Consider the following 26,035-nt stretch of genomic DNA (forward strand, 5'->3'; position numbering starts at 1 on the left):
CTAGTAAATGCCACCAGGATTTTTCTATGTATAAAATATAGTCTGGCTTTACCTAATTATCTCATTAAATTTGTACAGCCTTATGAAGTTGGCATTGGGTTCACTTATAGATGCCACTGATTTATTTATTCAACAAATATTTTTTGAGTCCCTACTATCTAATCCATAGGTAGATGGAGAGACAGACAGACAGAGCAAAACATTCACAGTGCGACAAGGACAAGCCAAGGTCAGTCTGACTAGCTTACTACCTTGAAACCTTACATTTGTGTAAGCAAATGGCTTGTATAACTGTGGGGCAACAAGATTTCATGAACCCAACATTAGAACCAGTGATGGGATCTCGTATGGCTCTTATCCTGGCAATAAAATTGAATAAAAAGTAGCAAACCCTTATTTCTTGGCTTTCTTGACCTGGGAAATTCTTTCCTCCCCATAGTCTCCTGAGAGCCCTGAACTCTGGGTGTTCCCTGTGGGAATCAGAGAGTGTCATTTTCCATCTGCCTTATTATATCCCTTGATTTTGTGTATATCCTCTTTTTAAAAAAAGTGATTAATTTTCTTCTCACAGACTCTACTGTCTGGGTAACCTCAAAAATAGCATCTCCAGTTAACTCCTTTCTCACTCTTGCTTCCAAGCAGTTAACCCATTCTTTCCCCTTAATTTCTCTCAAATCTCCTACCTCTCTTCAACCATTTCCACTGCCCTAATTTAGGTTTTTAAATTCTCCTCTCTGGGGAACCGCAACCTCTTATTCCTCTACCTCATCTCCTGACACTGGTCTTGCTCCTTAGAATCAGTTCTCCACTCTCGCGAGGTGTGCAAGACAGATCTCTTCACGCCCCCTTCTTCCAATCTCTCTTCAGAACAAATTCTAAGGTCCTTCGTATCACAGAGAAGAACACAGCATTCTCGTGTGTGTACTCTCTGCATTGCTAGCTGGCCAAAGTGCTGGAAAACCAGAATAAAAGCTTCCCTCTTGAGTCTGGTTTGCTGTTCTCTATAGCCCTTGAACTTGACCTTACACCTGTGTCCTGGTGAAACTAAACTGACTAGAATGAAAGAATGCCGGGCCAACAATGCCAGCACAATGCAGTAAGTGCCCTCATAAAAGGCAACACTGAGTGCTCTGCAGGAAGCAAAGAACATGAGGCTTGACTCTGCTTGGATTGGCAGGAGGAGGTTGGAGGAAATGATGCTTAAGTTGAATCTGAAGGGCTAAGTAGGAGTTTTTCAGGTGGTTAGGGTAAGAAAGGGCATTCTAGGCTGAGCATACCACATGGTACAGGTGCAGAGGTGTCAGATGAAAAAGGATTTGATGGGTCACATATGTGACGTTAGGTACACGTTGGCAGAGGAATCACTGGAGGGTTTTAAAATCAGATTTGCGTGTTGAAAATTGACTTTGGCAGCAATGTGTGGGATGGATTCAGGTGAAGATTGGAGGCAGGAAACCAGTTAAGAGGCTACTGCAATTGTCCAGGCAAGAGCTAATCAGGAGCAGAAATACACCACTAGTAACAGTGATTCTAGGCGTACTGTGTTCCTGATACATAGCAGGTTCCCATTTTATCTTGTTTTATCCTAACAACATTCCTATGAGGTGGGGAAGAGGAGACGGTCGGCCCAGGGTCATATATAGTCGGGGTGAGGCTGAGATAGAAACCCAGGTGCTAGCCCAGAACTCATATTCCATGACAGAGGGGATGGATTTCAAAGTCTTGTAGGATATTAAGTAATTAAAGGATAAGTTCCCAGTTTCATTCCAGAATGGTCCAGCTCAGAGTGCTTGAGGTGACTTGTGGGAGGGTCACCAGAGGCCAACCCAACCTCCCCTGGGCAGGAAGGGCATGAGTCAGGCCATCTGGGCCGCAGCTGGGCCGGTTTTGTGTTTCTTCTGAGCTTTGCTTATTTTGCTGCTGCCTCATCATTCAAAGCCACTGGGTTTGAATTGGGAGAGTGACTATAGCAGGCTGGTGTCAGCAGGATGCGACAAACATGCTCTCCAAGTTTAGGGCACATATGGCTCATCAGAAAATGCCAGCATTTGAGATTTATCAGCAGCCTCTGCAAGGCAAAGCAGATGCCTCTGTTTTCCGTGAAAAAAACTGAGAAGGAAATGAACTGTCAACATTTCCCCCTCATCAACAAAGTACTGAAGATCAAAGTGACGAAAAGTGTTTGTATTTCCCAGACACCCTTGTCATCTCTCAGTGATGGCTGTATTATCAGGCTTCTTTTGCCCATATCAACCTGATTCTGCTTCAATGACAGTTGATGAACCAAAAGCAAAGCAAGCAGGACACCTTGTTCTTTGAGAATCTAAATCTGAGAAAACTCAACAGCTATGGTGTCTGTATGACTGCATACAGGTCTTTTTTATTTTATTATAGTTTATCTACAGTTTTATATTAGTTTTAGGTGTACAGCATAGAGATTCAGTATTTTTACAGATTATACTCCATTAAAATTATTATAAGATAATGGCTGTATTTCCCTGGGCTGTAAAGCTATTTTTCCCTGATACCATACAGCACAGGGAAATACTTTTTTTTTTTTTTGCTTTTTGGGGCTGCACCTGTGGCATATGGAGGTTCCCAGGCTAGGGGTCCAATTGGAGCTACAGCTGTCAGCCCATGCCACAGCCACAGCAATGCAGGATCCGAGCCTTGTCTGTGACCTACAACCACAGCTCATGGCAATGCCGGATCCTTAACCCATTGAGTGAGGCCAGAGATAGAACCCACAACCTCATTGTGGTTACTAATCAGATTTGTTTCTGCTGTGCCACAACAGGAAGTCTAGAAACACCTATTTTATACACAGTAATTGTTTGCCTTGATTCCCTACCCCTATGTTGCCCTTCTCCTCTTTTCTAGTGGGGAGAGAAGAAATTTTCCTCTGCTCCTTGATAGGATCTTCTGACTGATTTAAGAATTAAGCTGATATGAAAGAAGTTAACAGGAGAAAAACAAACAGAAGTTTAATAACATGTGCACACGAGAGTGCTCCAGAAACCTGGGTATCTCCCCAAGATGGCTGGATGCCAGACCTCACATACCATCTTCAGCTAAGAACAAAAGAGGATGTTGGGGGCTAGTGGTTTGGGACCTCACAGGGGAGGAAGGTAATACACATGGAGATGGAAAAGCAGATGTTTGGTAAATAAGTGTTTTCTGGGCCCTGAGAGACCATGGGACACAAATTCTGATCTCTAGGCCCTGTCTAGAGCTTCCCCACCACCCCTGGTCCCTATTCCTTGTAGCTATACTTGGTGACAGCTCTATCCTGGGAACAGACCCTCCATCTAAATTCTTTTAGGCAGTTAGGGTGAAGGTCAAAATTTCTTCTGAGTCTTTTCGGGTCTTGATTGTTTTCAGCTGGAAATAATCCATATGCTAAAAAGACACATTGGGGTGGCAAATTTTGCTCCCCTACAAGTCTGTCTCCAATTTTGGATAATTTTGCTTTTTCTAGGCTGCTGCGTGGACTGATTGGGAAGCTCCAAGCCTCTTAGTTAAAGAAATCCATTTCCCTCTTTTTCTTTGCTTTTTTGAGAACAATAAATTTGATAACATTTTAAGTTTAAAATGTCAAATTATTTTAAAATAAATAATTAGAAGGAGCACTGGGTGTGCTCATTGTTACTGGGGACTTACTGCTTCTAGTCTTCACAGCAGAGCGAGGAAATATGCATACAGTCGTCCCTTGGGATCTTCCTAGGATTGGCTCTAAGACTCCTGCAGACACCAACATTTGCAGATGCTTGTGACTCTCATAAAAATCCTTCAGTAGAATCTGGAAGAACAGTTATGCTGGTAAATGCTGGACCCCCCAGCCCCAGGCTGCTTCTTTCTCTTTTCCAGTTCACCCTGGAAAGACACTCAGGTGTGTCAATCAAAACACTGTATTTTCCCCACCAGAAATGGCTAACTGACCCCATGATACCCAATGAAAAGTAATGAGATTTTTTGGGAAAATTTTTGAAGAAACAGGTTCATTTTTCCATTGCATTGTACTCGATTGGACATATGTTCTGAAGCTGCTGCAGACATCTTGTGACAAAGAAAAGACCTGAGTGGGAACATATAAACACACTTAGAAACTAGACTGGGATGCTTGATCGAGCCATACCTGAGTCTTAAAGCCATGTGAATGAATAAATGTCCTGAAAAAAAAAAAGCTAAAAAAATTGCTATAGTATTTGCATGAAACCTATACACATCCTTTTGAATACTTTCAACTATGTCTAAATTACTTAAAATACTTAATACAGTGTAAATGCCATGTTGTAGCACATCAAACTCAAACTTTGGAGTTTTTTTTCCCCAAATATTTTCAATCTGAGGTTGGGTGAATCTGTGGATACAGAATCTGTGGCTATGAAAAGTCAAATATATGTATAATAACCCATGCATAGACACACATCTGCATTTCTAGAACTATCCATGTGCACCTCTATTAAGCTAAACATGAGTTTATATTAATGCCTCTTTTTACTTTAGAATTGTTCTAGAATTACAGGGAAATTGCATCAATAGTGCAGAGTGTGTTCCCATATAGCCCCACTCTGTTTCCACTGTGTGAGCCTCTTACATTACCATGGCACCTTGTCACAACTAAGAAATCAATGATGGTACATTTCTATTGACCAAGCTCTATGTTTGATTCAAATTTCACTAACTTTCCCTTTAATGTCTTTGTTCTATTCAAGAATCCCATCTAGGATCTGATAATGCATTTAGTTGTCAGGCCCCTTTAGGCTCCTTGTGGCTATGACATTTTGTTAGATTTTCTGTGTTTTTGATGACCTTGACAATTTTGAGGAGCATTGGTCAGAATGTCACTCAGTTTGTCTGAATTTTTTTGGCTTTTGCTTTTTAGGACTGCACCGGTGGCATCTGGAAGTCCTTGGGCTAGGGGTCAAATTGGAGCTGTACCTGCCATCCTACACCACAGCTGAAGCAACTTGGGATAGGAGCGGAGTCTGCAACCTACACCACAGCTCACGGCAACACGGGATCCTTAACCCACTGAGCAAGGCCAGGGATTGAACCTGCATCCTCATGGACTCTAGTCCGGTTCATTAACCACTGAGCCACGAAGGGAACTCCTGATATTTTTCTCATAGTTAGAATGGGCTCATAGGTTGCGGGGAGGAAGATCATGAGGTGAAGTGCCCTTCTCATTACATCATATCAGGAGTGCTTGTTATCAACACTGTTTATCATTGGTGATGTTAATCTCAATTAAAACGTCATCCGGGAGCTCTTGCCATGGGACAGCAGAAACGAAAATGACTAGGAACCATGAGGTTGCAGGTTCGATCCCTTGACCCACGGGAGCTATTCTAGGTTGACTCCTACTCCTACGTCCCCTTGGCTTGTTAGTTTGTTTTCATGCCTCGCCTTTTATATATTGACCACATCCTTTTTTCTGGTACAGCAATATGCTCCAAGCTCTTCCTCATCCTTCATCCTCATACCTAGAAGCAGTCATTTCTTCAAGGAGCCCTAGTTGCTTTTAGTAGAGAATGGCATTAGAAACCAAGATCTTGGCACTGGGTGGGCTCATGGCTACTGGGGTGTCACTGCTTCTGGTCTCTCAGCAGGAAATATATGTATGTATAATACACATATCTGTATACACATATCTGTGTTTCTATATCTATCCATATGTATCTATGTTAAGCCAAACATGAGTTTACACTGATGTGGTTGACTCTAATCCAGTCCTACATGGATTATTCTAGCCTTCCCTCTTTGCTTATCTGTGAGAATTATCCTACAACAGTGAGAAACCTGGCTCCCACCATCCACCATTCAGCCCCTTTACACCTGCACAGCATTTCCATGATGGTTAATTCATCCCCCCGTGAGAAGCAACTGAGAATACAGGGTTTATGTACGATTCCCTTTGTCTTTACTCTTATAATTTCTGGTCAAAATAACATTTTCCAAAGCTACTTTGGTTAGCTTCATTTTTTTCCCCCACTCCCTATAAGGCCTCTCCCACCTTTAAAATTACTTTCTTCCCATTTGACCTGGGAGAAATACTGAATGTTAGTTTTGTCAATGAGTCTTTGAACCATGAAGTTTTCCTCAAGTCCGTTTCAGACCTGTAAGAGCATTTCATCAAATACGGCAGACAGATGAGTCTTCTAGATGGTTTTTATAACATGGGAAAATCAAATTTTTTCACATATTTTATAAGTATAAAAATCAAAGTGTTCATTCTGGAAAATACAGAAATTGTTATACTATAACCAAGTGCGAGGAGCAAAGAATCTCTAAACTCACCATGAAGACCCATTTTCCCTCATATTTCCAATAACAGGTGGATCGTGTTATGTAAACACTGTAAATATCAAGAATGTGAGTTTTTTTTTTTTTTTGTCTTTTTGCCATTTCTTGGGCCGCTCCTGCGGCATATGGAGGTTCCCAGGCTAGGGGTCCGATCGGAGCTGTAGCCACCAGCCTACGCCAGAGCCACAGCAATGGGGGATCCGAGCCGTGTCTGCGACCTACACCACAGCTCACGGCAATGCCGGATCCTTAACCCACTGAGCAAGGCCAGGGACCGAACCTGCAACCTCATGGTTCTTAGTCGGATTCGTTAACCACTGCACCACGACGGGAACTCCTCCAAGATGTGAGTTTGGAAAAGACAATGTCAGTCACCTCTGATCTGGAAACACGTGGTTTCTCTGGAGCGAGTCAGGAATTTAAAAAGGTGAGACATGCTTGAGACACAGAGATAGAAGTGGAAATCACCACCTCTACTGTTTCTGCCTTACATCTAGGTGGTCGTGCCCTGAAAATTTCCTCTCTGCTTAAACCCTTTCATTCGGAACTGAGAGCCTGCTCACCCCTGCTTTCTCTGGGCACTTGGCTTTGTGCGTTGTGGGAACTCAGAAAATAATTGTCACGTAGCTGGAGTAGACCTAAGTCAGCCTCAAAAATCAAGAGTTTCTATTTAATTTCAGAGGGCTCTCTTCCATTGGGCAATAAACACTTTTTTAGTGGATTAATCATGAATCATTTTATGGCTGGCTCCACGTTAAAATGTTGGTGGCGCGCTTCCTGCTCTCTGAAGCCCTTGATGGGGCGCATGGGCTGAACTCTGCTGCCTTTACGAGCTGGGGCCGCGCCCCAGGGCAGCTCAGTGCCTCCTCCGCCCACTTTATTGGCCACAGAGTGTTTGTACTTGGATGTCTTTAAATGTGAGTTCCTTTTACTCACCAAAGGAAGAACCACAAGAGGGACTTTTGCCAGCGGCAGAAAACCTTTCTCCTTCTTGCTTCAAATCCATCACTTTACACAGAGGGTGTTTCAATGGGGAAAAGCTAATAAAACTTTTCGCTTTGGACTTTTTTTTCCTCCTCCCAGGGAAACAGTAGTTGGGCCGCAGAGTGCCATACAATTTGATGGACAGACTGTTCTAAAGACGTCCCTTCCCTAAGCCTACCCGTTTCACAGGGATAGCAACCACACAGCATCGTCAGGGCTGAGGGACCAGTCTTGGGTGTCGTGGCAGGGTACCCGGTACTCTATCTGGGTGGTGGGAGGGCTAAAGGGAAGCTAAAGGATCAGCCTGAGGTGGCAGGGAAGCTGGGCATTTGTGACAGCAACAGGGCCACCTTCATTTGAGCAGGATGTTTCTGTACAAGCCAGTGGTCCAGAGGAGCTGCGCCCCACTGGCCGGGACCTTGCTGTGGGATTCGGCGTGGGTCTCCAAGGGCTGCGCTAATAGACTGTGGGTAACTGGAGGCTTCCAACAACAGACATTTATCCACTCACAGTTCTGGAGGCTAGAAGTCTAAAATCAAGAGGTTGGCTGGTCCCAGAGGCTCAGAGGGAGAATTTGTTCCATGTCTCTCCCTGGGCTTCCTGCGGTCGTCGGCAGCCTCTGGCGTCCCTTGGGTTGTGGTGGCATAGCTTCCATTTCTGCCTCCATCTTTGTGTGGCCTTCTCTCTGTGTGGGTTTCTTCTCTTCTGGTCATATTGGATTTAGAGTCCACCCTAATCTAGTGTGGCCCCATCTTTTTTTTTTTGTCTTTTGTCTTTTTAGGGCCGCACCCACAGCATATGGAGGTTCCCAGGCTAAGGGTGGAGTCGGAGCTACGGCTGCAGGCTTACACCACAGCCACAGCTAAAATGGGATCCAGGTCGCATCTGCGACCTACACCACAGCTCATGGCCATGCCGGATCCTTAACCCACTCGGCGAGGCCAGGTATCAAATCCATGTCCTCACGGATAATAGTCAGGTTTGTTACCACTGAGCCACGATGGGAACTCCTTTCATGGCCTCATCTTAACCACATTGTCAAAGACTCTATTTCCAAATAAGGTCGCATTCTGAGATTTGTGTTAAATATGAACTCTGGGGGGACATGATCCCCAAACAGGCATCAGCCTGGAGGAGAAGTTACCTTGAAAAAAATTTATCATTGGCTTTGACTACTTGCCAAGATGTAGCATCTGGAGTTCCCACTGTGGCTCAGTGGAAACAAATCTGACTAGTATCCATGAGGACGCAGGTTTGATCCCTGGCCTCTCTCAGTGGGTTAAGGATCCAGCATCGCTGTGAACTGTGACAAGGCCAAAGATGTGGCTCAGATTTGGCAGTGTGTGGCTGTGGTATAGGCCGGCAGCTACAGCTCTGATTTGACGCCCAGCCTGGGAATCTCCATATTCCTTGGGTGCACCCTAAAAAGAAAGAAAAAAGATGTAGCATCTGCTTTTTTTTCTAATTGGTACCAAGCTGCCATATGGGCTAGCAAGGGCTTGGGGCACCATCTATGGAGCAGTCAGCTATGCAAGAGCCATTGGTTTGCAAGCTTCTCGAAGCAGAAAACCTGTCTGATGCCTCTTTGGGAACTGCCATGGCTTGTATGGTAGATTAAGTTCTTAAAAATGTTTGCTGGGAGAGAGACAAATGTCATGTGATATCACTTATTTGTGGAATCTAAAAAGTGATGCAAATGAAAATACATGCAAAACATAAACAGACTCACAGACATAGAAAACAAACTTATGGTTACCAAATGGGGGTGATAAATTATGAGTTTGGGGAGTTCCCGTTGTGGCGCAGTGGTTAACGAATCCGACTAGGAACCATGAGGTTGCGGGTTCGGTTCCTGCCCTTGCTCAGTGGGTTAACGATCCGGCGTTGCCGTGAGCTGTGGTGTAGGTTGCAGATGCGGCTCGGATCCTGCGTTGCTGTGGCTCTGGCGTAGGCCGGTGGCTGCGGCTCCGATTCAACCCCTAGCCTGGGAACCTCCATATGCCGCGGGAGCGGCCCAAAGAAATAGCAAAAAGACAAAAAAAAAAAAAAAAAAAAAAAAAAAAAAAAAAAAATTAGGAGTTTGGGATTAACAGATACACATTACCATACATAAAAGAAAAACAACCAGGACCTACTGTGTAGCACAGAGAACTATATTCAACATCATATAGATATCATATAGGTAATAACCTCTAATGGGAAAGACTCTGAAAAAGAATATATATACATACACACTTATATCTGCCTGAGTATCTATAACACATATATATGAATCACTTTGCTATATACCTGAAACTAATACACTGTAAATGAACTATACTTCAATAAAATTTTTTTAAAATAGAAATAAATGTTTGCTGCAATGACAGTAAGGAAGTCTGAAAACTTCTGATTCTAGCAATCTCAGCAAAACTTTCTTTTTTCTTTTTTTCACACAGCTGAGTAGTTCTTGCATGGTTTTAGTCCATATTTTTTCTGCTTCTCAGGGGGTTTGGAGAAGTCTCTTATACTTTCCTGGGTTAAGTGAGGTAGGTTTGACCATATCACTGAATCATGCAAGTACTTTTCAAAGTGCTCCATGGAATATTAGCCATATCGAAATTATTCTGAGAGATGGAATTCCCATCATGGCTCAGTGGAAACAAATCTGACTAGTATCCATGGGACGCAGGTTCAATACCTGGCCTCGCTCAGTGGGTTAAGGATCTGGCATTGTTGTGAGTTGTGCTGTAGGTTGCAGATGCGACTCAGATCCCATGTTGCTATGGCTCTGGCGTAGGCCGGTGGCTATAGCTCTGTTTTGACCCCTAGCCTGGGAACCTTCATATGCTGCAGGTGTGGGGCTAAAAAGACAAAAAATAAAAAAATAACAAAATTATTCTGAGAGAAAAGGTTTTGTGCTTAAATAAGACCGTTGGGAAATCGTGCATTTTCTATTCAATTCCTGAAGATTAGTAATGCACACCTTTTTTTTTTTGAATGGCCGCACCCATGGCATATGAAGTTCCTGGGCCAGGGATCGAATCCCAGCCACAGCTGCAACACCAGATACTTTAACCCACTGCACTGGGCTGGGGATCAAACCCGATGCTCCGCAGTAACCCTAGCCACTGCAGTCAGACTCTTAACCCACCGTGCCACAGTGGGAACTCCTGCACACTGGCTTTGTAAAGGTTCTGACAAGTCCTGCAATCGAGAAACCTATGACACTTTGTTTAATCCCACGTATCACAAATTAACTTGACCAAAGAGTCTCCTCTACCCTTTTATTTTTTGGTAGATGAAGAACACATTAAAATCCATAGAACGAGTTCAGTGGTTTGAGTACCACTGGAGAGTGATCAAGAATACAAATGCTGGAATCAGGCTCAAGTTCAAAACTGAGATTTATTGACTTTGGACAAGTAACTGAACCTCTCTGAGCCTGAGCTTCCTCATCTCTAAGATGGCATTATAAGGCTACTTGCTTTATAAAATTAACTGAAATAATGTACAGCAAGTGCTTAGCACTAGGCCTGGGATATAGTAACGACTGAATACATTTAAGCGACTATTACTATGTTATTACTTAAAATTTTTTAAATTATTTACAGTCCTATGACTTCTTATATCATTCTTAGAGATCATTTGGGGGGAAAGAACAACCTTGCTTCTTGCAAAAGAAGATTGAAAATCTTGACTTTCATGACAATGGGGAACTTTTCCTCAGCTCCTCAGAACCGTGTGGATTGGCATTCACCAAATCCAGTCCTTCTGAACCTGGGGAACTCTGCCAATCAGTTGCGATTTCTTAGGCTGGTCATAAGCCAGTTATGTTCACCTGAGAGAAAATGAAGCCCGAAGTGCCAAATGGAGTTCTACCGCTTGGAAGGCAGCTATGCTCACCGCTCTTCCACCAACACTGCACAAGTTCTACATTTCGAAAGGCATTTCCTGGTTCCTGGATTCCCTCTGGAAGTATGGGGTCAGGAAGAGATGAGGGACAGGGCAGGGGAAATGACTTGAGAATTCCTGGGTTCTAAGAAGCACCGACCTGTCTTTTTTGGACACAGGTACCACAGAAGACAAGACAGGGTCCACTGACAACTCGGCTGCGGCAAAGGGCAGCTTCCACCACGACAGTCCAGGGGACAATGTGCTCGGGCTCTTGGCAGGTGGCCCAGGTGGGCTGGGTGAATAAGTAGCTGTTCCTGCCAGGACAGAGGAGACAATTAGCCTGGCTTTGAAAGACAGGAAAGTGAGAGAGCTGCTACTTACAAGCGGCAAGTGAGGAGACTAGTCTCATACATCGCTCTCATCTTCGTAAGGTCAGCACATTCACGACTGCCTATTGGTGGGAAGGTCGAACACCCCTTTTCCCTGTAACAGCACAGCATCTCAGCAAGGCATTGTGGGTACAGGCATGGCCACACAAGGGAGCACAGGAGGAAGGGGGAAGTTGTGTGATTTAGGATGTGAACTGCTCTAAAGAGCTCAGACGCAGGAAGGAGTTGGTTCAGTGGTTCAGTCAGAGCTTGGACACTGAGGTCGCACAGACCAGGTCCTAATTAATTAGCTCCATCACTAAGAAGTTCTAGATCAGCTTGTCGGGGAGAGGAAATTTCCCTCTCTACCCGTCTTGAGTTCTTATGGCTGGACAAATAATAAAATCCACACAACACAGAGTAACAGGAGAAAAAGAAATAAATTTAAATTCATGCCCATGAAGCTCTCATAGAAATAAACCTAAGAAGAGGCCAATGAGAGCAACTCTTAGACTCTTTAGGCAAAGAAACGATAAATTTGTGAGGAATTGGCAAGATGAAGAAACTTAGGTTTGGGTGCTTAATTGGTGAAGAATCTAAATAGTTTGGGCCTGGAGTGGTAAGTTAAAGAAGTAACAAGCTTTGCTTATAAAGATTTCTTGGCCCCAAATTCCTCATCTCTGGTAATAAGGGTGTCCCATTTCATCCAGATATAGGGAGAGTACCTTTCACATGACAGATTTTCTTCTTTTTTTTTTCTTTTTCTTTTTTTTTTTTTTTTTTTTGTCCTTTGTCTTTTTAGGGCTGCACTCATGGCATATGAGGGTTCCCAGGCTAGGGGTCGAATCAGAGCTGTAGCCGCCAGCCTACACCACACCACAGCAACTCGGGATCCAAGCCACGTCTGCGACCTACACCACAGCCCACGCCAACCCACTGAGCGAGGCCAGGGATCGAACCTGCATCCTCATGGATACCACTGAGCCACGACAGGAACTCCGACATGACAGATTTATTTCCTGCTTTCAGGGAAGAGGGTCAGTGTGTCCCTCTTGCATCAGTTCTTTCTTAAATAACTTTAATTCAATGTAATCAATATGCCATTGATTGATATATGCATAAGTATGCAGTCTGGCCCCGTTTCCCAAGTGTTTCTGTGTAACAGGTTCCTTTTATATAAAATGGGGCTAAAAAATAGCATCGAGCGGTTAGGAGGATTAGCTCTTAGCATGGTGTCTGCCATGCAGTCGGCAATATATTTATCATTATTATCATAGAAAGAGGAGATCCAGAGGTCTAGAATAGCTGGAGAAGGTTTCCAGAGGAAAGATGGAGTCCCTGCCCCTTGAAGGAGGCAGCAGCCGAGGGCGTGGGGGCAGGGCGTTGTAAGAGGAAACTGCCTATAAGCGAAATCTGTAAGGGAAATTTGGAATCAAAGGGCACTAGCTGGACAAAGAGAAAATGGCCCTGTTGCATGGAGTTATATATTATTTAGTACCATTGCCTTCGCCCATATCCATTCCCATCTATTGAGTTCTCAGTGAGATCACAGGTTCCTTAAATGTCAACATCTCTTTGCTGTCATCAGCAGTTTTACATTTTACATGCCCCCCGCTCCCTCCCCGTCCCTGTGGCTCACCTACGGAGAAAGGACTGAAGGGCAAAGTGGAACTGGGATGCTTGCTGGGGGGCTGGGGTAGGCGTGGAGGCAAAGTGTTGCAGATTTGGAAGCGGCTGATGACAGACTGGGTGAAGAGCAGCCGCCAGATTCAAGGTGTATTGCGGCGGATGGAAGGCGGGGGCTCAAGAAGAGAAAGGCATCATTGACTCATAGGCGCCATCTACTGGGCTGGGGATGACGGAGCCGAGATTTGCGAGGGGCCGTTAAGGGTTTGGACACACTAATGTTGAAATGATGTGAGGTTCTCATAAGGAAATTTCGCAGAGGTAATTTGGTATTTGGGTCAGGAATTCAAAAGGAAGATCTGGGCTGGAGATAGACATTTGGGGATCACTTATACGGCTAGATGGAGGGTTCTAAACGTTGGGGATGGATGAGCTCTCTACCAGGCAGAGAAGGGGTAATGAGAAGCAGCATGTTTCTCAATCAGTGGTGCTGGGTTTTTTCCCTATTCCTTTAGGAAAATTGATGTGTATCACGGGCCTGCCATTTCAGGATATTTGTGCACCCCAGCAGTGTAAACCCTGACAGCTGGTTTTTCTTTTTGAAATGCAAGTGCCTGACTTAAGCTTTCATTGGGAGGCATCCTCATTTATTCAAAGAGGGCTACCTTGAATAAACATAGTGCTAGCTTCACGATTAGGTAAAGAGCCAGGCCTCTTTGCATGACTGAGCCTCTTTTGTTTCAGAGATCTTGGTTGATTTCAATCACTGATCTTTGGGGCCACTGTTTTTTTCTCTTTCTGTGCTTTAAATTCCTGCTCTTACATTTTAAATTCACTGATAAGAGTGAGCCTGTGAGACCCTAAACTCCCACCCTCAATCTCAGTAAAAGAACCCCAAGCCCACGCACTCAGCCCACCCCCCACCTCACTGGGGGGCTCCAGGTGTTCTGTGTACTTTCCAGGTCCTGCAGAAACCTTAATTTTTTCAAAGTGTCTTGCTGGTTATTGCTAAAGGGCATCTTGCAATCACAGTAAGAAGCACAAGGACTGGTCTTTTGTGAAGTCATCGTGAATTTGGTTAAGTCTCCCCAGTTAGGTTGTGAACAGGCAAGTTGCATAGGCAAGTGGTTTTATCCTTCCTTTGCAATCCCTTCTCTCTCTCTCTCTTTTTTTTTTGGTCTTTCTAGGACTGCATCCATGGCATATGGAGGTTCTCAGGCTAGGGGTCTAATCGGAGCTGTAGCCGCTGTCCTATGCCAGGGCCACAGCCATGCCAGATCTGAGCTGCATCTGCGACTAACACCACAGCTCACGGCAAATGGGATCATTAACCCACTGAGCAAGGCCAGGGATCGAACCCGCAACCTCATGATTCCCAGTCAGATTCGTTAACCACTGAGCCATGATGGGAACTCCTGCAATCCCTTTTCTTATCACAGTGCCTCGTCAGGCCTTTTGCTCGTACTCAACTGAGTTTAATAATCACAACTAATGAAGTCAGAGATTGAATACCTTGGGTGAACTGCTTAATTCATGGACAGTCACCTCTAGAGATTGATGATTTGGGGTGCAAAACTGTTGATATGGTACAGAGAGAGGAGCAAGACATGGATACCAATGGAAGTACTTGGCCCCGTTACCAGATAGTCAATCCTGAGAGCACACGCTCTCTGTGGTCACCACTGTATCATTTCTAGATACTAGACACTGACCCATGGCCATAGATGCTACTCACTCCAGGGAGGCGGTCCTGAAAGGGTAGCTGTAGTTTCCACTGCCCATGTCACAGAGGGGGCCGCTGAGCAAACCCAGGGAAGTGATGACCACACGGTACAGGGCACCCATAATGCCCTGCATGGCCAGGAGCGCAGGGAACAGCATCTGCAATGGAACAGAGCCAGAAATTCAGGGCAGCAATGCAGAGGGAGGAGGTGGTCCTTTTGAAAGACCCCCTTGAGTTTCCTGGCAAAGTCGAGTATCTTCTCTTACAGATGCCAGACCAGGTAGGTGTCCTTGTTTTGCTTCCCAGATGCTCACAAAATAATGGGGCACTATAGAGTTCCCACAGTGGGCTAGGGATCTGTGGCATCTTGGGAGCGCGGGATGCAGATTTAATCCCTGGCCTGGAACAGTGGATTAAGGATCTGGCATTGCCTCAGCTGCAGCTTAGGTTGCAACTATGGCTCTGATCTGATCCCTGGCCCAGGAACTTCATCCAAAAAAGAAAAAAAGGCGGGGGGGGCACTAGAGCTGAGAAGATCTCTGTCCATTCATCGGCCCCATTTACCATTCTAAAGAATAAAATCAGAGTTCCTGTTGTGGCTGAGCAGGTTAGGAATCTGACTAGTATCCATAAGCATGTGGGACTGACCCCTGGCCTCACTCAGTGGGTTAAGGATCTGATGTTGCTGTGAGCTGTGGCGTAGGTTGCGGATATGGCTCGGATCAGGTATTGCTGTGTCTGTGGTGCAGGCCAGCAGCTGCAGCTCCGATTTGACCCCTAGCCTGAGAACTTCCATGTATCCAAAATTAAATTTTAAAAATTAAAAGAATGAAACCATTCACTACGAAATTGTGAGTGGGAAATGGGACTTAGTCACCATTTAACTCCCAGCGTCTAGGCACTACCTGGCACAAAATGTAGCTGTGTTGCCAGTGCCCTTGTCTGCACTCATGGCAGACATCAGTAATTGATCCCAGCACTCTTCACCTGGAAGAAAAAGCCTCACAGTCCTTCTCAAAACAGAGAAGCTCATCAGCTGCTGTCAGCTCTGTTTGAAACCTAAAGGCAATCTATTCTCCATCCTGGTGGTGGGTGTCCAGTAAATGTCTGCCATATGATTGGGTGAGTTATTGAATAATCACTTTTCTGATGCCCGAATCAGGGGCCCACACAGGGCCTTGTACTGTGTACAAATTCCTTACATATGTGTTGACTGATGTGAGGATGACGGTGAGACAGGTGTCAGGAAAAGGTGACCTTCTGGCACATAAGCACATTCAACTGGGGCAAAGCTGCAGGACTGGTTTGCTTTAAAGCCTGAGCTTTTATTTCTGCTACATGCAGTTGTGTCGGTCTTGTCACAGGAGGGTGGGGGATGGATGGAGTTGAATGGATCAACTCTGGGAGCTCCTTGGAGATGGTTCTCAGACAGTGACATGGGGCTAAGAGCTCTGTGGAGGGTCTGATTGGGTGCCACAAGCATTGGAAGAGGGGACTTTGGTGGGGAGAGAAATGAAATGGTGTACGAATTAGAAACATAAGAACTGTGAACAGCTTGATGTGAGCAGGGACATTGGTAAGTAATTTGTATGTGGGAAAGGGTACGATCCCGGGGGTCAGGAGATCAAGGGGGTCCCAGCTTGGCCGGTCCCTCATGGCGTGTGTCTTGAGAGCGGACCGTGTCAGGCTCTCTATGGGGTACAGAGATGATAACGTGTGGGCCTTGTCCTGAAGAAAGGAGCTTACACTCTACCTGGAGTTGGGTAAATGGTCCTAAATGTCCATTCCGGCTCTAAAATCACAGGCAGGAGATTCTGGCAAGGCCATTCAGCCTCTCTGGGCTTTTCCTATATTTGTCAAATGAGGGCATGTTTGTAAAATTCATGGTAACATTGCCATTGGTTTCTTCCAGCAGTGCTGGCAGGAGAAAGAACAGTGTTTATAAGGGAGCCACGTAATAGGAACAAGAAATAAAAATATGATGGATGCGCATACAGTGTGCCAGCCTTCTGTTCTTCACGGGGCCATTGTAAGAGAGTGTCCGTGAAAGTGCTTTTAAGAGTACAATCTCCAATTCTCTTCCTGCGCAAATCCCGGGTGCAGGAGGTATTACTCCCCCGGCCACTAGGGAAATAAGGAAGCTGGAGGATGGAGGTTCTAGACCTTCCCACAGACAGACAGGCTGATAGAAACAACCAACCAAACCCCAGCAGGCTGGTCTGTCAGCTCACAGGCTCTCTTCACACCCTCTCCAGGCTCCTTCTCCCTGGGATCTCATGCACCAGCCCCCATGACTACTGTCACTGTGGTCCAGAGCCCTGTGCTTTAAAAGGAAGGGTTAGTCCCTGAGAGGTGGATCTAAAAAAATAATACAAATGAATGTATATGCAAAACAGAAACAGACTCACAGATACAGAAAACAAGCCTGTGGTTATCAAAGGGGGTGGGACAAATTAGTGGCAAGGAATTAACAGATGCAAAAGACAGTATATAAAATAGGTAAGCAGCAAGGATATACTGTCTGCCACAGGGAATTATACCCAATACCTTATAATGGAGTATAAGCTGCAAAAGTACTGAATCACCATGCTCTACACCTGAAACCAACACTATATTGGAAATGAACTATACTTCAATAAAAATCAATGAATAAAAAGTGGGCATTAGAAGTACTAGACTATAGTCAGTGGGGTTAATGGCCTGGCTTTCTGAAGACAGGAAGCTCACAGCCTAGGAAATAAGCCCTTTTGGGGTGTGCATGGGAGTCTAAATATCCTGTAGACACAGTACTTACCCCACGTCTGTGAGCACAGCAACCTTCTCCACCTCCTCTCAGCAGCATAAGTGCTGGTACCATAACCTGGGGCAAAGAAGATGCTCTCGTAATGAAGGGAATTGTAACTCTGGGGGACAAACTTCCCAAACTCTAGCTATTTAAAAATACCTAATGGGAAGTTCCTGTTGTAGCTTAGTGGTAACAAGCCTAACTAGTATCCATGAGGATGTGGGTTCAATCCTTTGCCTTCATCAGTGGGTTAAGGATCTGGTTTTGCCATGAGCTGTGGTGTAGGTGACAGACGTGGCTCAGATTGGGCATTGTTGTGGCTGTGGTGTAGGCCAGCAGCTGTAGATCTGATTAGGCCCCTAGCCTGGGAACTTCCATATGCTGCTGGTGTGGCCCTAAAAAGCAAAAAGCAAAAACGAAACAAAATCAAAACTTAATGGTTCCTCATTGCCTACAGGATACAACACAGGCCCTGGACAGAGCCCTTCATGTCCTGCTTCTGACTGCCAGCAGAGCCGGACCTCTTCATCCAGACCTCCTGACACACCAGCTTAGGGGCTCCCAGGAGAGACCTGGGACTTTCCCGCCTCTGGGCCTTTGAACGTGCTGTTCACTCTCTGCCATCAGGTAAACTCCTATTCACCCTCAAGTGTCAGTTCAGAAGTTATCGTCTGTGGTAGCCTGGACAGAAGGCCCCTCCTCCCAAAGATCCTTTCACACTCTAATCCCAGGACCTGTGAATATCACCTTATGTGACCAAAGATATGCTTGATCTCTTTTTTTAATTTTTTTATTAGAGTATAGTTGATTTACAGTGTTGTGCCAACTTCTGCTGTACAGCAGAGAGACCCAGTCAGACATGCATATACACATTCCCTATCTTGAATTATCTTCCATCACGGTCTATCCCAAGAAAGAGACTGGACATAGTTCCCTGTGCTGTTCATGAGCTGGGATCTTAATAGAAGGAGGTTATCCTGGATTAACTCGGCAGGCCCTAAATGCAACCACTTGCATCCTTATAAGAAAGAAGCAGGAGTTCCCATCGTGGTGCAGCGGAAATGAATCCGACTAGGAACCATGAGGTTGTGGGTTTGATCCCTGGCCTTGATCAGTGGGTTAAGGATCCGGCATTGCTGTGAGCTGTGGTGTGGGTCGCAGATGTGGCTCGGATCCCGCGTTGCTGTGGCTGTGGTGTAGGCCAGTGGCTACAGCTCTGATTCAACCCCTAGCCTGGGAACCTCCATATGCCTCGTGTGTGGCCCCTAAAAAAAAAAAAAAAAGAAAGAAAGAAGCAGAAGGAGTTTTGAGAGATACACAGAGAAGGTGACATAGAGACAGAGTTAGAGACCAGAGTGGTGCGTCTACAAGCCAGAGACGCCAGCAGTCACCAGAAGCTGAAAGAGGCAAGGAGTGATTTTTGCCCTACAGCCCAGACCCTGAGGCCTGACCACACATCTGCTGAGAAGAGCTTCTGACCTTCAGAGCTGTGAGACAACAAATTTCTCATGTAAAAAGCCACCAAACTTGTGGTAATTTGCTATCGGCAGCTGCTGGAAACCACTGCATCTCCCCTTTGTAGCGTTCAGGACCCAGCCCTAGGTACGACGTCTGGTTCCTTCCTTGCTGCCAGCCCATCTTGCTACCCGAGTACAGTCATTTTCCTTCTACAGCTGGGTTCTGAGTGCTCGGTCGGCAGCTCTTACCACAGGTCTGATGCGGAATCAGAACCCACAGAGCGGTGGCAAACGTCGTGATGCCATTTCCCTGTGTTTCTTCTGTCATTAAAGGATGGGAGGGGGTCAGGGGCTTGATAGGGCCATGGGTCAGGAACAAGAAATAAAGACCTAGTGGATGAACTTAACCTTATGAAAAAATCACCTCATCCTGGGAGATGATTGCTAAATCTGTTTGCTGATGCAGGCATCTGGGAGATCCCACTTTTTTTTTTTTTTCTTTTTGTTATTTCTTGGGCCACTCCCGCGGCATATGGAGGTTCCCAGGCTAGGGGTCGAATTGGAGCTGTAGCCACCGGCCTACGCCAGAGCCACAGCAACGAGGGATCCGAGCCGCGTCTGCGACCTACACCACAGCTCACGGCAACGCCGGATCGTTAATCCACTGAGCAAGGGCAGGGACCGAACCCGCAACCTCATGGTTCTTAGTTGGATTCATTAACCACTGCGCCACGACGGGAACTCCAGATCCCCACTTCTCACCAAGGTGACCACGACATACCCTGGGAAACGTACGGGTGGTGTGTGATTGAGGCTAAAGATAATTATTGCCTACCTGGAGGCAGTCTTTTGCCTGACAGTCTAAGGCTGGGGAGGGTCGAAAGCTCACTTGCCTTTAGAGACCAGGCAGGTGATGCTAAGTTAAGAACATGTATCCTGATATAACACAATAGGGAGTGGCGGGGACTGTGGAGAGAACTGGAGGAAGCATAACCTTCCTAAAGGGATCTGATTCCTTGTACAGCAAAATAGATACCGTGCCAGACAAACTTGAACCAACTCCCAGGTGGTCTGCAAACTTCACGAAGCTTTGATGGGGGCTGCAGTAGGGACATAGCATCTAGGAAAAGGAGGACCACGGTGTCAGGATTTGGCCATGGGGTTTCACTGTGCTGGGGTAGGGTGCGCTGTGTTTGTCTCATTACTGACTCTCTCTCTTTAGGGGAAGTGGGGCAACTCCATAACCCTGGATACCATGGCAGTGAGACATTCCCAGCTACCACTCTCTTACCGGGGCCATTGAGTGAGCAGCAGCTTCAAGCCTGGCTGGGGACAGGGAGCTTTCCGACAGGGCTTATCATCACCACAGGTGGTGGCTACGACTGATTTCCCCATGTCACCGAGAGAGGAACTGAGACTTGGACAGACAAGTGCTTTTCCTAAACTCTCCGGGCCAGCCTTCTGTAGAGCGTGGTTCCCTTTGGTTCCCACCACCCTGCTTGCCATGTCCATGGAGATGGGGGAGGGGGGGAGAAAGCCTGGCATTTCCCCCCTTTTCCTGGCAGGAGTTTTTGTCCTTGGTTCTCCTTGGGGTAAATACACTGACATTTTGATTTATCAGTTGAGCTTTGGTGAATTTGGTTAATGTTGTTCAGGGTCCCTGAGAGGTTTTGCTTTGTGCACAGACAAACCAGAGCGCCAGACCTAAAATGCTTCCCATCAGACCTGGGACAGAACTGAACCCACCAGGCACTACCCCGCCTAGTGGCCACTGTCTTCCGCTTTGGGTAACTTTTTAAGCATCAACAGATAAGAACCCAGACCTGCACCCTATACCTGGCTTGGCCATACACCAGCTCTATGACCTGCATCTAGCTTTGCTGCTCTGGGGTCTCCGTTTTATTTATTTTATTTTTTTAGGGCCGCACCCTCGGCATATTGAGGTTCCCAGGCTAGGGGTCTAATCAGAGCTCTTGCTGCCGGCTTATGCCAGAGCCACAGCGACTCGGGATCCGAGCCGCGTCTGCGAACTACACCACAGCTCACGGCAATGCCAGATCCTCAACCCACTGAGCGAGGCCAGGGATCGAACCCACAACCTCATGGATCCCAGGCAGATTTGTTTCTGCTGCACCATGACAGGAACTTCCCCATCGTCTGATTTTTGCCCGATTTTTTCCACTGGAAAGTTTGCTGTGGGTGCTGAGGAGGTGAGAGAGGAGAGAAAGGGTGTTAGGAAGGGCTTGCCAGCCCACTCTTCCTGTTTCGCCTCCTGGTCTTCAGCCCTATTTTCTTTCCTTCTAACGCTGGTATAAATCAGGTCACGTACATGAATTCTTAGCCCCAGAGGAGGAGACTGTTCAGATTGGAACTGCTGGTACTTCTGGCAGACCTCATGCAAGTTACTGAATGACTGCATGCACTGCACTGTTTTATGGCACGAATAAAGCATATTCAAATTTTCTAGAAAAACCTGATTGATGTCATGGGTGTGTGTAGTTCCCATTTATTCAATACAACATATTCTTTTTTCTTTTTTTCCCCCTTCTTTTTACAGCCACACCTGTGGCACTTAGAGGTTCCCATGCTAGCGACTGAATCAGAGCTGCAGCTGCCAGCCTATGCCACAGAACGTGTTTCTTTAAAGGAAGTATTTTCACAAGAACCTCAAGCTTCTCAAAGTCCTCTCTAGGTAACTCAGTGCTGGGATACAGAGGGGAGCCTCCCAGGTGGAAAGAGGGGACAGGATGCGTGACTTTCATCGGGGATGGCTGCAGGCAGCTTTGAGCCTCAGGTCCCTGTACTCAACTCCTGGAAGACGGCGTGAGGCTCTCCCTCTTTTGAGTTTCTCTTCCAGGTTCCTGTGAATTGCTGGCATCAGGTATCTGCTGATTCTTCTGGCTTATGATTGGGCCCTTGGGAGACCCCAAAACTCCCTTGAGTCAAGTGGGAGGGCCAGCTGGAGACTGTGTGGGACTGACCAATGAGAGCTGTTAGAATCTGGAGGAGGTGGCACTAAGAGCCTGTCCAAGCACCTCGTGGGGAGCATTGCTTAGCACGTAGAGCAAGCCAGCCTCTGACGTGGAGATCAGGATGCAGTGATGGCATTAGGTCACTACTGTCATAGCGTGATGGCACCTGGTCATCACCTGGTCTCTCCTGCTTAAGTTCTAGTGGATATTCATTTCCCCCCAACATCATTTTCTACCCTCTCTCCCAAATCTTTTTTTTTTTTTTTTTTAAATGTGGCTCTAGCTACTTTGGTTTTCTCGTGGATCCAGGAACTATGCAGCCCATTTCCAGCTCAGGGCCGTGGAACATGCCAGCCCCTCTGCTTGGGATGATCTTCCCCCAACATCAACATGACTATTCTTCACGTCCTTCAAGCAGCTTCTCAAACACCACCTCCTCAGACAGTATTTTGCTGTCTATCTTTCCCTTTATCTTCTGCCAAGCACTCACCACCTGACATTGTATCACACAGTCGGTTATTTATCTTTCTCATTTCTGCCAGGATGTAGGCCCTAGAAGAGCAGGAATTTTGTTTGTTTCTTTGCTGTCCGGAATGCCCAGAACAGTGCTAGCACGTAGCAGATGCTCAATGGATATGTGCGGGTTAGTTCCTCAAGGGTAAGGGGCTGGCTCATCAGCGGCGTTCACAAGGTCATACAGCATGTTGCCTCAGTCTGCAGCTCAGCACCACTTCCTATCCCTTCTTTACTTAAGCAGCCCTCGCTCCAGCCACACCAAACTGCAGCTTCCACGACTGTCTTGCTCTGTGATGCTCCTCTGCCTTTATACAGATTGCTTCCTCTGCCTGGAACACGCTCCTCCCTTCTCTGCCTGACAAACACTTACTGATTCTGTAATCCTGTGCAGTGCAGCTTAGGTACCTGCTGCTCTGGGGTGCTGCTCTTGGTCCCCGGAGGTTGATTGCCTTGTTTTCTCTTCAGCAGACCCCACGCTGCCCCTGCAGCAAGGACTCCCCCACTGGGCTGAATTCGTTGTGTGTCTGTCCATCTCCCTTGGTCTGGAGGAGCTCAGGAACCATCTCTGCCGGGTCAGGCAGACCCCTACCTACCATAATCTTTCTCCCTCCAATCAGGCCCCGGGGGATCCCAAACCACCGACTAGTCCTCCCTCTTAAAGGTCTTGCTGAGTCTGCAAATACTGTTGCTGGAAAACAATCATTAGCTACACACGGGAAGAGCCTGGGGCCTTGTATCTCGGTCCCCAGGGTACCCTCTTCAGTTAGCGTCATCTTTGTCCCAGATGCCCAGTTTTAACCACAGAAACCTGCCAGGAGATCTGGGTTGGCCTGTGGCTCCAAGGAAATAGCCGTTTTTCCTGGCCTTGGCTTTGCTGAGACAGCAAACCTGCTGAGGTCACAAGGCTGCCTTCAGGCAGTAAGATGGGCAGGCTGAGGGGACCTCCCTGCCTAGAACAGACTCTGCTGGATGGGACTTTACACACCGTGGCCGTGACCCCTGTGTGTGTAAACTTGGCCCCGAGAGGCTGCCTACCTGGCAGGGAGGTGACGAGGCGGTGACTCAAGTGGCCCGGTTTCCCTGTCTCACCTGGAAAGCAGCAGGTCCCGGAGCAGCTCCCCGCCCGGCCAGGCACCTCAGGGCCTTGTTTCATCTGGGCATGCGCAGCAGAGCTTCACGCCTGCGGTCTGTCTCTGCGTCCCGAATTGCGTGCGCATGCGTGCATCAAATGGTGGCGGAATGGAAAGGGAACATGCTTTGGGTTCAGAAGGTTCTGCCCACTTCTGCTCAGTGCCGGCTTGTGGCCAGGGTCAGATGACAAAATCTTCCTGGCCCTCCCTTCCTCACCCATGAGATGGGAGGCGACCATGCCACCGCACAAAATCATTGTGGGAAGCAAATGAAATCAGATGTGTGCAAGCCGTTGATACACCTGAAATCCTTGTGCAAATGGTTGTTCCATTGATCATTAAAGGGCAGGAACCTTGAATTCCGGTTTTGTGCCTTACAGATCCTTACACCGTGTTGGCCATGGAACTGATGCTAAACAAATGGTGTCCGTGCCCCCCATCACCTTCCGCGTTCCTGTGGTTACTGAGGTTTTTCTGGCCTTTCTGGCATCAGGAAGGCAGCTCTGCCTATTGCCCTTTCTTCCTCCATTCAGAGCCCCTCTCTTCACCTCCACTCCCTCCTCAGCCTCTGCTGTCTGCTCCCCTCCCCACCCACTCCAGTGCCAGCCAAGAGCCACCAGCACCTTGCTGTGTACCAGATTCCGGTCCCAGCTATGTTCCTTCTGCTACAAATCTGGCTCCATCTTACATCCGTTTCTTTCGCTTTAACCTTTGTCCTCTGTCACTTGGGTTTACTCATTCTGACACTAGGATTCTTCTCTCCTTGAAGCTTTCTCCTTCCTCACCTTTTCTCACTTTCCTCTTTTCTGCTTTGCCTGAAACTTTCTACCTGTTCTTTCTCAGTCTCCTTTCCGCCCCCAGCCCCCAATTAGCAGGATTCCCTGGATTTTCGACCTTTGCTCCTTTCTCCTATCAATCGGCTCACGAGCCCTAGGCAACCCCCCTGTGCCCGGGACGCGGGGTTCTACATCACCCCTTGGTGATGGTTCTTAAGGTTGCCTCTTTCTTGGTCTCTGGTCCCAGGCTAGCCATTCTCTGCTCCCTCATGGGGGATGCGGAACAGGGCTCAGCCTCTGCCCCCTCCCTGGGTCCCTGCTCCAGGGAATGCCACCATCATCTCCCCAGGTGCCTGGGCCAGAATGCCAGAGCCAACCTGACTGTTCCTTGTTCCTCCTGTCACTCTTCAGATCCTGCCAACTTGACCTTTTAAGATGGGTCAAGTCAGACTACTCTCTCCAACCCCATAGCTGCTGCCTCAGTTTGCCTTAGAACCAGGCACAAGTGAAGGCAGAGTGGACACTAAAGAGGACTGAGCAAAGCAAGAAGAAAGGAGGAAAAGAAAAAAGGACAGAAAGAAGAGGAAAGGGGATGGATCATTGTTTTTTACTGTACCCAACTTCATGGACTGGTTCGGGCCTGTTTATTTTATCCCCATCTCACTGTAAATATTCAAGTGTAGCTGTCTTTCCAGGAGATCCTGGGGGTTGCATTGGAGAGCTGGAGGGAGGGTTGGACAAGCAACTGGTATATGGGATGTTGTGCAGACAAGGTATCTGGTCCCTGACTGAGCCAGGCTCCACTCTGCTTTCCCCAGGACCAAGGAATGTCGTCCCTCTGGGTCATGCTCCTTCAGTACACATTTTAAGAGTCTGCAAATAGGAAGGTTTCCTCAAGCTGCTTGATGCCTTTCAGTGGTCTCTTTGCTCATGTATACCTCGAGAGAAGTTGGGTGCTGATGTTCTGTATAGTCTATTGAAACAGAGTTTTAACTAAAGAACAACCTCCCTTGGCTAAGAAGGCAGCTGCAAGCCTTTCCAGCTATGCTCCTCACTATACCACCCTTGTAATAATGGAACAACTGTGTGCCCTCTGTCCAAGCCAGCAGCCCTGCTAATCATGTACCCAACATTGCTTATCAGTTCTGCTCCTGTAACCTTGCTCGCTCAGTTTCTTAGGGAGGAACACTGTCTGCTTGGGGATGGGGGGAGGTCCGGGATGCCTACATGGGAAAATCAAGACCTTATAGTGTATAAAAGTTACTGAGAACAAAGACCTGGTGCTCAGACTCTGGAGGTGACTCCTCTGAGCCCGCACCGGTGCTGAATAAACTTTGCTTTTCCATATCTCTGAGTGCTGTTTGTCTCCTTCCATTGCTACGGTTTTTGCGGTTTCCGCAACACTACAGAGGAGGAGAGTGAGGCTAAGGGGAGTTTAGGGATTTGCTTGGCAGTGGAGCTGAGAAATGCAAACCGGTCCTGCAGAAATAAGAAGAGTAGGTAAGAGGCAGGATGT

At 46.9% G+C, this 26,035-nt stretch overlaps 1 protein-coding gene across 2 annotated transcripts in view; it reads right to left on the reverse strand.

Annotated features, from left to right (window-relative positions):
• The window catches only part of LOC102157767 (transmembrane 4 L6 family member 1-like), a 32,293-nt gene extending 8,529 nt beyond the window's left edge, over positions 1-23,764 (reverse strand). The window contains exons 1-6 of one of the 2 annotated variants that reach the window (XM_021102677.2): positions 23,649-23,764; positions 17,678-17,743; positions 14,896-15,041; positions 11,324-11,480; positions 3,661-3,799; positions 108-2,068 (exon numbers count right to left, since the gene is read on the reverse strand). In XM_021102677.2, coding sequence (XP_020958336.2) covers positions 2,013-2,068; positions 3,661-3,799; positions 11,324-11,480; positions 14,896-15,041; positions 17,678-17,740 — 561 coding nt within the window. In that variant the 5' untranslated portion in view covers positions 17,741-17,743; positions 23,649-23,764 and the 3' untranslated portion in view covers positions 108-2,012. Of the gene's footprint in view, positions 1-107; positions 2,069-3,660; positions 3,800-11,323; positions 11,481-14,895; positions 15,042-17,677; positions 17,744-23,648 lie in introns of those variants that run through there. The other variant, XM_084975729.1, reaches the window with a different exon arrangement.
• Between the last annotated feature and the right edge of the window lie 2,271 nt (positions 23,765-26,035).

Source organism: Sus scrofa, chromosome 9, assembly GCF_054392235.1.
Source record: "Sus scrofa isolate SSC_HxYL_T2T_F1_AM1 chromosome 9, Sscrofa_HxYL_maternal_Yorkshire_Landrace_v2.0, whole genome shotgun sequence".
Lineage (NCBI taxonomy): Eukaryota > Metazoa > Chordata > Mammalia > Artiodactyla > Suidae > Sus > Sus scrofa.